The sequence below is a fragment of the Mytilus californianus genome, unplaced genomic scaffold, assembly GCF_021869535.1.
Source record: "Mytilus californianus isolate M0D057914Y unplaced genomic scaffold, xbMytCali1.0.p SCAF_3, whole genome shotgun sequence".
In the NCBI taxonomy this organism is placed as follows: domain Eukaryota; kingdom Metazoa; phylum Mollusca; class Bivalvia; order Mytilida; family Mytilidae; genus Mytilus; species Mytilus californianus.
The window spans coordinates 108394574-108406954 of NW_026262679.1; the positions used below are offsets into that span (position 1 = coordinate 108394574).

General features: G+C 32.5%; 1 protein-coding gene across 1 annotated transcript in view; it reads right to left on the bottom strand.

The window, feature by feature from the left end:
- Positions 1–1924: 1924 nt before the first annotated feature.
- LOC127735734 (uncharacterized) overlaps positions 1925–12381 on the bottom strand; it is a 35321-nt gene continuing 24864 nt past the window's right edge. Inside the window, exons 16-23 of the mRNA XM_052246019.1 lie at positions 11563–11775; positions 10001–10227; positions 8851–9082; positions 8126–8399; positions 7069–7328; positions 5755–5992; positions 4944–5047; positions 1925–4581 (exon numbers count right to left, since the gene is read on the bottom strand). Coding sequence (XP_052101979.1) covers positions 3775–4581; positions 4944–5047; positions 5755–5992; positions 7069–7328; positions 8126–8399; positions 8851–9082; positions 10001–10227; positions 11563–11775 — 2355 coding nt within the window. The 3' untranslated portion in view covers positions 1925–3774. The remainder of the gene's footprint in view (positions 4582–4943; positions 5048–5754; positions 5993–7068; positions 7329–8125; positions 8400–8850; positions 9083–10000; positions 10228–11562; positions 11776–12381) is intronic.

Sequence of the window (12381 nt, forward strand, 5' to 3'; positions counted from 1 at the left end):
TCTGAAATGCATCTCTTCTCTATTAATTTTCTGATCTCCTCTTTTACAAATTTTGGATTATCAAGTGAAGATCTGTTATTCTTCAACAGTTCTGATCTTGGTTCTGTCTTAAAAGGTATCTTATATCCGTTTTCAATAACATCTAAAATATGTGTATTGCTTGTAATTGATTTCCATTCAGGTAACTTAGATTTTAACTGACCTACAGGTGAGAGAATACCTGTAGACTGGTCAACCGTAACATTTAACGGCGATTTAAAACTGACCTTATTATTAACCTCGTCTTTGCAATAAAATGTCATGTGACCATCAGTTTCTATTGAACTCTGTTCAGTATCATTTAAATTTGAACATATACTATTAGTCAAGATTGGCAAATTATATAAAGTTTTAAAAATACTTATCTTCTTCTTATCCGGACAATCGTCGGTCCAGTGGCCTCTTCTTCCACAATTGAAGCACCTGCCAGGTTTCCAAGAAGAATTGGCAGTCTCTGCCTTTTCTCTCGTGTATGGTGTTTTTCTTGTAATTTGTTTCTTGGATTTCTCTGCTTTCTGTTTTCTTTCTGCTCTGTTTTGTGCCCTGATTATTTTCCTCTCATCTTCCGAATCGTCGGCGATAGGATTTGTCACGTATTCGCCTACAACCTTCCACCCGAGTTCCGAGGAATCTGCCATTTTAATTAGTTTCTGTCTTTCTTTTACTAATTCCATACCTTCTACTATCTTGGCTTTGGCTGCTTGTACGGAATCAACACTCAATTCTGGTCCTTCTAAATTAACGTCTGCTTCTTTCAGCTTAGATAGTACCTTAGACTCGTGTTTAAACTGGTTCTCGTTGCCTTTTCTCTTGAATGAGTAATTATCAGTAAAGGTCTGCTCGATTTTGTACATCTGAGACTGTGAAATGTCCTGTTGAGATTGTCTGATGTTAGATTGGAAAGACGATAACCTTGAATCCATTATAGAGGAAATGCTATTCAATATATCTTGTTGAATGTTCGAAACTGCATTTTTAACTTCTGAAGATATGGCGTCTTTAAGTGAACTAGATATCCCGGTGTCCATTTTCAATGTTGCCCTGTCTGCGGCGGGCTAGAAAGTAATAGTCTCAGGAGAAAAATTTCCCGCTATAAAATTAGTCACGTGTCTTATACCTAGTGACGTAAACTTATAAAACTATACGCTAGTACCGTACATACAATAATTTCTCCCTATACTAGCGAAACGTGAGAAATTATACGTAAAATCTGTAGCTTATATGTAAACAAACAATTTATTAAGAAAATTAGTATGCTAATTCATGCCTATACCTTAAAGGTTGTTACTATCCTACAATATAAAGGAATATAATTGTTCTCCAACATATTAAAGGGGAGACAATCAAATTTACAGCGCTAGGTATCCTTTTGTAAGTTTCCTCACAGTTCTTGACTGATATTGATTTGTATTTAATTATCTTTAACTAGTATAGATGCCTGTTGGCTAATAACACGTATTTTAATGTGTTATATCAGCAAACAGATTCCAGTTTACAAATTCAAGGCAAAGACTGTGGAGGAACATGTATAGTGCTACAAACTAGGTTAAATAAAAAGCAGGAAAATAATGAAATGTAAGATGTGATGGGTCATAGAGACTGAAGATAATATTCAAGTTGTACATTTTAAGATGATTTTTTTGTCTTATTTTTATGATTAATTCAACTAGTGCAATTTAGTTTTACTCATATTTAAGTTGTTACAAAACACAACAGTGAAAACTAAAGACTGAGAAACGCAAACCACACAAATAACCAGGAGTGATCTCAAGTGCTCTGGAAGGGTAAGCAGATCCTGCTGCACATGTGGCACCCATTATAACTTGTTTGGAATAATTGTTTAGAAGTTGTTGGTATTAGGATAAACTGTACATACTATCAATTATCATTTTATTAATTTTTTATAAAATATAACTATTACATGCATAAAAAAAAATATTGCATTAATATAAAGAAACATATGTATAAGTAACTAGATATCACATATAGAAAATTAACATTTATTTGTATAACAAGAAATAAACAAGAGGTACTGTGAGATTTTGTGAGCACAGCTCACACTCTGAAAATTATTCATATAAAATAAGCAAAATAGAAAGTGCACAATAGCATTATATGGTAAAGATTATGAGAAAGTTTCAATACATGTTATAAAGGGTCTGTCTAGGAGGAGTTGCAGATACAAAATGGGTACCCCCCAATTAAAGTGATTGGTAAGGTAAGTGCTTTGGTAAGGGAAACCCCAAAAATGATTTGGATCACAAAGCAAATTAGAGGTTTATAAAAGAATTATATGGTTAAGATTGTGAGAAAGTTTCAATAAACTTAATTAAGGACATATATTGCCATGCTGACATATTTGTATATCTTGTCCTTCTCATGCCAAAAAATTGTAAAAACTGTCATTTAAGGGCTATAACTGGAATTAAAAGTTGACCAACAATTTCATCAATATGAACCTGTTTGTAGATCTTGTCTTGTGGACAATTTTTGCTATCAAAAGTTTCACTTTATCTATTATAATTCAAAAAAAAAAAATAGGCAATAAGGCAAAAAATTGGTAAAAATCATCTTCTAATTGCAACAACTATAAAGAGTCAACTGACAATCAGGCACCTTGACCTTAATATAAATCTTGTTTTGTTGTCCATTTTTGCTTATAGCATTTCCATCCATCTATTATAGTTTTTAAAGGGGCATTAGCTATGAGATATAAAAAAAAAATATAATAGGATTTTTTTTGTTCAATCATTAATAAAAGTGAAATAGTGAAATAATAATTAGCTTTTAGAAGCCAGTTTGGTTCAATTTTGTCAAATTAAGCTTAGAAACATCGCTGTTGAATTATTCATTTGCAAGTGAATATTTCGACCTCATTGAATCTGTATTCATGTGAAATTCAATTTAACCCCTTATGAGATGGGTTACGCATGAATTGGCGTGTTCAGTAATTAAAAGGAAAAGAATGTCAACATTGAAAGTGAAACAAGCGTTAACCATTTGATTTGACTGATTTGATCCACAAAAACTCATACTTATACAGGTAAAAACAATGATTTACATATATTTTCAACCTATAATATGAAATCAAACAGACCTAGAAAAATCCAATTGCACAAGTTCGCTATCTACCTATATCTACATTTATGTTTATATCAGGTTATATGACCATCGGCAGTCTTCGGAGGTCACCACAATGGTTAATTAGATGGCGTCTAGACTAAAATACACACGAAATGTTGATACATATTATCGAGCCTATGCATTGCAATTTGTTCATTTTAGACTTTCTATAAATTGGATATACGTTTTAGTATGTTAGAAATCAAATATGAGAATTTGAGTCAAATCAGTGAACATGAATTTGACAGCTAGTGCCCCTTTAAGATATTAGGCAAACATCTTTCAAACTTAAAACAAAGCAACAGTGTTAATTAATATATTTAGGAATCTGAATAAAAACTGACCACATGATCACTGTGAATATAAAAATGCGATTACAGAACTTGGAACACAAATTTGGTAAACTTAGGAATTCCTCTGCAAACAAAGAAAAGAGCATATACTGAAAACTAAAAAAAAATATGTGTGCCTTTATCATCAAGAATGAACAAAATCATGATTTTACATTGTCAGTTAAAATGATAGTATTTATCCCACCCTAACAAAGCCTACAAGAAAATATATTAGCCTGTCTAAATTAATTATAAGCTGTATATGAAAATTGTAATGGTTCTATAAAACAGTACAAGATTTAGATTTTTGTTCCTGTGGTTTGTTATTTTCTTGAGATTGTGTTTTTTCCTTGTTTTGAGAACCTTTATGTTGTTGCTCAATTTTCTGTTTTGTAGGTGACGATTCAGCATTTGTGTGCACGTGGCTCACAGCCACAGGTTTGGGTTGTATTACAGGCGATGGCTTGTTATCTGTTGGTTGTGGACGACCTGCACTTCTGGTAATTTCAGAACTGACAGATCTTGGAACTGTATTCTGGTTGGCAAGTTTTCTCTCATTGTCAATTTCATCTGATTTATTATTGTCAATCTGTTGAATAGAATGTTGACTGTACTCTATACATTTTTCATCCTCATTTTCTTCATTTGAAATATTCACTGGAATATGCAGTCCAATTTTGTCCATTAACTCATCAAATTTTGGTCCAGTCCATGTCATTTGTACTTCTTCAGCACGATAAAAGTTGATAAACAAGAGCTGAGTAAAGACCATACTCATTGGTCCAGAAGGTGGCCAATCCATTTTCTCTAATAGCAATGGTATAATTGGTTTCTTCAAAGCATCAGCCAAACTGACTTCCCTTCGACAGTTGGCAGACAGGGAATACTTCTGTGTGATGCATGTTAGAACTACTTTACAACCTCGTACACCAGAGTCTATTTTCTCATACAAGGAGTCTCCACCACCCATTTGATAAATGTCCATCCAGCAACTCAAACCAAACTCAGTCAATCTTTGGTAAAGGGCTATAATCTCTTTCTGTTTACCCCATTGGTAGGATATAAAGACTTCTGGACACTTCTTTTCCTATAAAAAAAAATAAAATTTTCATGGCTATAAAAGACATAAAGTGTAAATAATGGTGAAAATATAATTTCATGTTGTTCTATGGAACAGGTATTTGCTCTTACATACAATTTGGGACATACTTGGCAAAGAAACAGAAAAAAATCTTAAGTCCACCATATCCCTTTTCATTTGTATAATAATTACAAATCTTACAAGTCATGAACTACTCAGTATAAATTACAATTTTTATTTCAAGTTATTTGGGAGAAGAACCAGTATACATATGTATCAACACCTTCTATATGAAGTCAAATCAAATATAAAACAGAACATACTTTCATATGTATCAAATAAAGTATCACTGTAATCTGAAAAGATACCTGGTCTGGGATTCCTGTCTGTTTGGATTGAGACTGGTTCTGTTTTTTCTTTGTTTTATCTATTACTATAATTTCTTGTACTGGTATCCACCAATCTTTATACGCTGTTGACATAGAAGAAAACTCCTGCCACTTTTTGTTCATTAGATATTATACAATTATTGACTTTTTATGAGGTTGATACAATGATATATATTATCTGCTTTGGTAATTGCTAACTTTCATAAGTTAAAATATTCAAAAAGATTTATTAAAATTTCAAGAAACACATTTCATATGAATTTAACCTCTCATGATTTTCCCGCATTGAATATAATTTTTTATCAAGGAACATTTGATATGTTTTTAGCCAATGAGAAAAGAGAATTGTTATAGTTATATAATAAAAACTAATGAAGGTGTTCATGCTGATATGCAAATTGTGTAATTATTGGGGATTTGGTGTTACCTACTGATACATCAATTTAGAGTTGTTTTTTTTGTGAATGTAATGACCCAAGGTCAATTGGTGTAAATGCCATCATAGAACAATCAGTTTTTACTGTGACGTAATAACATAAGCGTTGTGACATAGAAAATGCATGAGACAGTGCACGAATTCCAAAGTCTTCAATAGAGGTGACTTGCATTGACAGCATAGAAAGACATTGAAAGGGGTCATATATCATATGTCAAGTAAAAAGGACCTATTGCAACAAAAAAAATTTCAAATACCCATTTAGTCCAACTATCTACTTGTGAACAATCTGTAAAAGGAAAACTCAACATGACTTTTATTTCGAAACAATCAACGAAAAAACAATAAACTTACTATCATCAATCAATGTTTCATCAGGCAGAATACCATAACAATTCAGCTGCATCAGCATTTCCTGGAACTTGGCAACAGGCCAAAATCTGTTATCTTCAGTCTCTTCTCCAGATCGCTGGAAAAACCTGACAAAAAGATACTCGCTGAAGATAGGTCCCATAGATCCTTTTGGTGGCCAACCCATTTTCTCCATTAGCAGAGGTATCATTGGCTTACCTAAGCTTACAGATAAATTTACCTGAAAGAAATCATAGAAATTCTTAAAGATTTTAAGCATTAGCTTTTTAATTAGCCCCTTTTATGAGCTGAGATTTCTTTCAAGAAACATTCTGATTATTTTGAAAATCAATTACGAACAAAAGTGGACATGCAGAAGTATATATCTTGCACAATTGATTGTGACAAGAAATATATGTAGTCAAATATGGGCACTTCATGCTACAAATTTTGCAAATGTAAAAGATATGAAAAGAGAATTAATTCTAAATACAAATTTAGGAAGAACATATTGTAACAAACAATTATAATACCGTTTACTTATACTTTAGCATTGCACAAGGTCATGCGTTTCTCAGATTGTTAATGACATCTAAACACTCAATCTGTTGGATGTGTACTGATTCATACTTTAGTCTGGGAGAATATGATTTATTTTATTAGTTGTAATATGCATTGAACTAGCTTTCAGTAACTGCCAGTACACTTATATCAATGCTTTGTGTTTATTGTTTTTATGTTAGTTGGTTTATTTGTGCTTCATACCAATTTATTGAGTCAAGACATTTGCAACTCATTTTTACAGTTTGTTCTTATGTTGTGCTGTAACACCACTGTCTCAGGTTGGGGGAGGGTTGAGTGCTCACAAACATGTTTAACAATGCCACATTCTTTAAGTGCATGCCCCAAGTCAGGAGCTTGTAATTAAGTGGTTGTCTTTGGTTCATTTCTGTCATATGATTTTTTTCTCGTAAATTGTATTGTATAAATCAGGCTGTTAATTTTCTCATTTGAATTGTTTCACATTTTTCATGTCAAGTCTTTTTGTAGCCGACTATACTTTCTCATTGTTGAAGGTTGTACGGTGACCTATAATTGCTTTTCTCTTCATCTTCTGAACTCTGTAGAATGTTGTCTCATTGGCAATCACATCTTCTTATTTTCATACAGATGCCACAGAGCTTTTTTGATTTCTTAGTATGAGAGGAGTAAAAAATGCCTAGTTTTTATATTTAGTAGTGTAGAGATAAACTTTCAGTTAAAAATATAAAGTAAAAAATTCTTATTACACTCTGTTAGTTGTTTTATTTTATTTACCTCTCTATTACAATTTGGAGACTGTGCATATTTTTCTGACACACAACAAATGATGACTTTTGCTCCTCTGATACCATTGTCAATTTTCTCAAATAATTTATCTCCTCCTCCCATCTGACCAATGTCCATCCAACATTCATATCCTGCCATTTGTAGGTGGTTACGGATAAGTTTGACCTCATCCTGATGACCCCACTGGTAACTAAGGAACACAGCAGGAGGGGAGGCGTAATCTACTTCTTCATCTTCTACAACATCAGCTGAAAAAAAATGTTAAAATCTTTTTTATATCACTATATTTATACATATATGACATATTTTTTCACTTATTTAAGTCATAATTTTCATCCTCATTTACCAATTTAACAGAATCAACCTTTTGTATTAATTGTCACTTTGTTCGTGTTCTGAGAAAAAAAAAACGAAATATTTGTCACTGGACATTTGGCAAGCAACAATCATTCAATCTTTTTTGGTCATATAATTAAGTTCAAATAATTCCAGCAAATACCTCCATCCAAACTATGAACTGTATTTTTTGCCTTATTTGTTTTTACCATCTGGCTTCATTGCATTTTCCATAATGACATTACCACATATTCTGGTATTTAGTAAGGGAGCAACCATTTAACATCAAGGGGGTTATGGTTTTTTGTCGGAGTCAGAAAAATTTTTTGCGCAAGGCGCGAACATTTTTATTTAGCTTTTCGACACTATCAATCAAATTTTTTTTTTCAAAATTTAACACTATAAGGTATGGGGAAAAATTGGATTCACAATATTTTTTTGTGTCATCTTCTTGACCACAATATTTTTTTTCATCAAATTGGGGATCAGAATATTTTTTTAGGAAAAAACCATAACCCCACCCCTTGAAGTTAAATGGTCTTTCACTAAGAGTTATTACTCTTATCCACTGTTTAGTTTTTAATAACATTTCCCACAATGACATCTCCTATTACATTATGCAGTAAGAGTTAACTGGTTACCAAATGACTTCATACCATTTGCACAATGGCATCTATATTGACTCTTGTTCATGAGTAACTTCCCTTACCTACAGCCTTCATTGCATTTTCCACAATAGCAGCACCATCCATTCGGTTCATTTCCTGTAAGGCTGTTAATACAGCATAGTTTGCCTCCCTTGTTTTGTGTGTAGCATACCATTCACTGAGAACAGCCATACATGGATCATGTTGTGATGCCCACGCTCTGATGTCATCGTTACTATATCCAAGACGTTGGGCCAGTAATCTCCAATCATGTTCAGCTGATGGATTCATCAACTTTGTCAAATCTCTTGACCATCGAGGTGCATTGGTCATTGTCTGAAAAGAATAATTAGATTTCGTCATAATTTTCTTCAGAAGGTACTATGTACTGTGACAAATGCTTTAAAGTGCTCTGTACTTTTCACCTTTAACTACATTTCAAATCAATAGTGATGACTACTATTCTTTTATAAGCAGATTCTTGATCCTTGTATTTCTGATTAGAATGTACTAGCCTTCACCCTGGAACATTTTACCCTTTTGTCTCAGCGGGTCACATACCTTGATCTATGGAAAATGCCATCTACTGAAGGAAAACATAAAAGATGATGTGAAAGACAGATAGAAAACTTAATGAAACATTTCCTGGCATTAAACTACAAATTAAATTTTACAGCTGTCACATTATTTGAATCATGCACAATAATACTTTGTATACCAGTAGTTTCTATATAGAAATAGCAGCAGACTGTCCCGAAAATAACTTTAAAAGAACAGATTTAAATACCTTCATGTCAACTTCCTCCACTTTAATTTTAGTCTCCTCAATATCTTTTTCAGCAAAGTCCACCCTCTGAGTGACAGTATCAAGCCCCTCCCCTAATTCCTCAATGTTTTCATCATGTTCATCCACTCGAGTGGTCAGACCTACTACAGCTACCTCTGTACCGGTCACTCTTTGGTCTAATTGTTCCACATCCTCCTTAGTTTCTTTCACATCTTGGACAACTGTTTCCAAACTTAAAAGTAGAAACCAATATAATATATAAATATGCGCAATTTATGTTGATGAAATGTTTTATATCAAATAACTACTAAAGTATAGTGTTGAGGTCATCACAGAACGCCTTCTTGAAAAAATGGGTAAATTATGATGCAATTTTAGAAGTAATCATGGTTATTCCATTAAGCATAGCTATACCCATGAAAGGCAGAAATTTTACTGATGCATCACTAATTCATCCCCAAACTTAAAGGGGTTTTCAAGTCAGAGAGTATAAATCAATTTAATATGTATGCACAGATACTGCTTAGTTGAACTTAGTTTTTGCCAATGACTTTCAATGTTTTGTTTTCTTCCTTGTGGTGAATAATCATAAGTTTCATTTAATATCCAAATCCAAGGGGTTTTAATGCATCATCAGAGAGCAGAAAATGATTTTTGCACATATGCACAGGGGTCAATAAGTTGAACTGGACAATGACTTTCATGGTACTGTTTTCAACCTTCTACATGACACACTTTCTAAGAGTGGTGAATATTTATGCCAAGTTTCATTACCCAAGTTCAATGGGTTTTAAAGTTAGAGAGCATAAACATATGCATGGAAAAGCAAATTACTATAGGCGATCAGCTGATTAATCAGTGGCGCCCTCATTAAATGAATCCTTGGCACATAGTCAACAATATAAAATGTCACAGCAAAAGTTTGTTTTATTAAAATACAAACATTAAATTTTTTCATATTACAAAAACAGGTCGGTATTCAGAGTGAACAAACCTGGCATACTTACATTCAAACTCCAGAATCAAAAACATTTCTGCCTGGCTTGTTTTGCTTACAATGCCTTGATCTAACAATTAAATTCAAGATAAGCCTCTGTATTTACAATTAAGCATGTTAAGTGATGACAGTAATGATTTTTTTAGTAAATACCTCCTTCCTTCTATCTGGTCTACCAAGGCAGAAAACTGTCCCTTAATAGTTGTTTTCTCTTCAGTATCTCTTCTCTCTACAAGATATTCCTTGTGTTGTCCAAACATTTCAGGTCCATATTTTCCACATAAATCTTGTAGACCTGTCAATGTACTTGAAAGCTGAGTATCATCTTTTGCTACCTTCAGAACACCCATTAGGTACTTGAATACTGGATTTCTGAACCTCTGTCGAATACATATGAAACAAGCAATCTTAGAAATGTTCCATACTAACTAGAGCATTATCTGAAGATGTATATTAATAATATCCTTATATCACACATGCCGTTTTTACACATTTTTGTTAAATCTGGGGAATTCATACACAAAGAAAATAAAATACCTCGTCCATTGTATCTTGTATATTTAAGAAATAATTCTTTTATGTCATGCTCTATGCTAATTTTAACATGGGTAGGCATTAAATTTGTAAAGCATGGCATGATAGAACTATTTCGATTCTTACAGGAAAATTTAGAACTTTTGTACTTTGAAGCAAACCTATAAAACACATTCGAAAGGCATTCTTTTTTGATTTTAAGAAGCCAAACTGATTCACAATAAAAAATGGACAGATACATGTAAACTTACTTTTAGAATAATTTTATATAATTTCTTAGCAAGCAACACCAATAAAAATGTCCATTTTGGTCTCCGGCACTGTTCAAAATACAACTGACATTGCAATTTCAGTTGTGACTTCAATCATGTGCAACCCATGTTCTATTCGAAATTAGGATATAGCTTTGGAATCAAAGCGAAAGAAAAATGTCATATTAGGCTTCTAATTCAACAATATGATTGTTTGTTGTAGTGTCTTTTTCTTAAGTTAACCTAATACAATGTATAAATAAAAATTCATCACAAAATAGCATTGATATTGTTATATGTGGAATAATTATAGATTATAACATGCCCTTTTCCATATTGGCCCTGGTATCATCCTAAGACTCCCATATCAGCCAGAGGCTTTAGGCAAGGGTCGATATGGGTCGAGGGATGATACCAAGGCCAATATGGAAAAGACATGTTATAATCTATTTATCACATATCTAAGTTCTGCACAAAAGAGAAAAACATTCAATTATAACTAATTTAATTAACCACAACAGGTAAATTCTAAAAAGATTTATTACATTTTCCATTATTTTTATCATTTACTGCAAACAAATTTGTTGTAACGTTTCCCCTTATTTTTGAATATGGTAATAAACAAAGGCGATAATTTGGCATAACTGGGGCTAAATCTATAATAGTTGGTTGGATATTGTTAATAGTGGCTATTGTAACAGAATTCTCATAATTTTTAATACAAACACCGTCATTGTTCACTATTGTCGTTAAGGACCCAATGACATCACGTCATTTGGAATCAGGGCACAATAACCAATAACCACTTTTTTGCCCTGGGCAGCAATATGAGTAGGACAATTTTGCGGTTATTACATATGCAAAATCCAATGTTTTCGTAACAAATATGTGATAATATATAATATATATATATATATATATAAGACCTACCTCAATGGTTTTTGCTACATTTACTAGGATACCATTAACAAAATGCTGTTCCAGTGGCTTTGTGTCCTCTGCCATCAGTTTGTCTATATATTTCTCAAACACTTTAGGGTTGACTTTTGTAGCTTTCTCTATAGTCATCAAGACCTGTATTCTAATATTCCCATCATCATAATGATTATCCATTAATAATTCCACCACTTTTTCTGTTATCATCTGTTGTAAAAAAAATTGTTACCATGATGTAAAGGATAAGGTACAATGGTCCAGTGTAACCATTATCATTTGTAAATTTATCTTCAACATCAATGCACTTTGATACTTCTAACACTTGTACATAATTTGTAAATCATTAAAATACAGTTAATTTAACTTTTACATAACACAATATCAAGAAAATAACACTTAAATTTTTAGAGTTTTCAATAATTGACGTAATTTGAGTTGGAGTTATTTCCCTTGGCCCCATGTTGGAGTGTAAACTGGCTGACATTCTTATTTGACTTACCAACTTTAAACATATGATAAAAGCAAGACTGATAAAAGATACATACTTGACTGTAGAGATTATTTATACAAGGTTTAAACAAATGAACATTGTTCAGAAAACAGTCTAGCAGTCATTATAACAAGATGAATTTGGATAGATTTATGAAGGAATTTGAGCATTTTGCCATCAAACATGGTGAAAAACGAAAATAACTCTTAACTCCAACTTTATATCACCTTATCATAAGTCTGAGCATAATAACATACAGAAAAGGCTTCCCTAAAAAGCCAAATAATAGAAAGTATACTAGGGCAGATAATTACTGCTTCTAT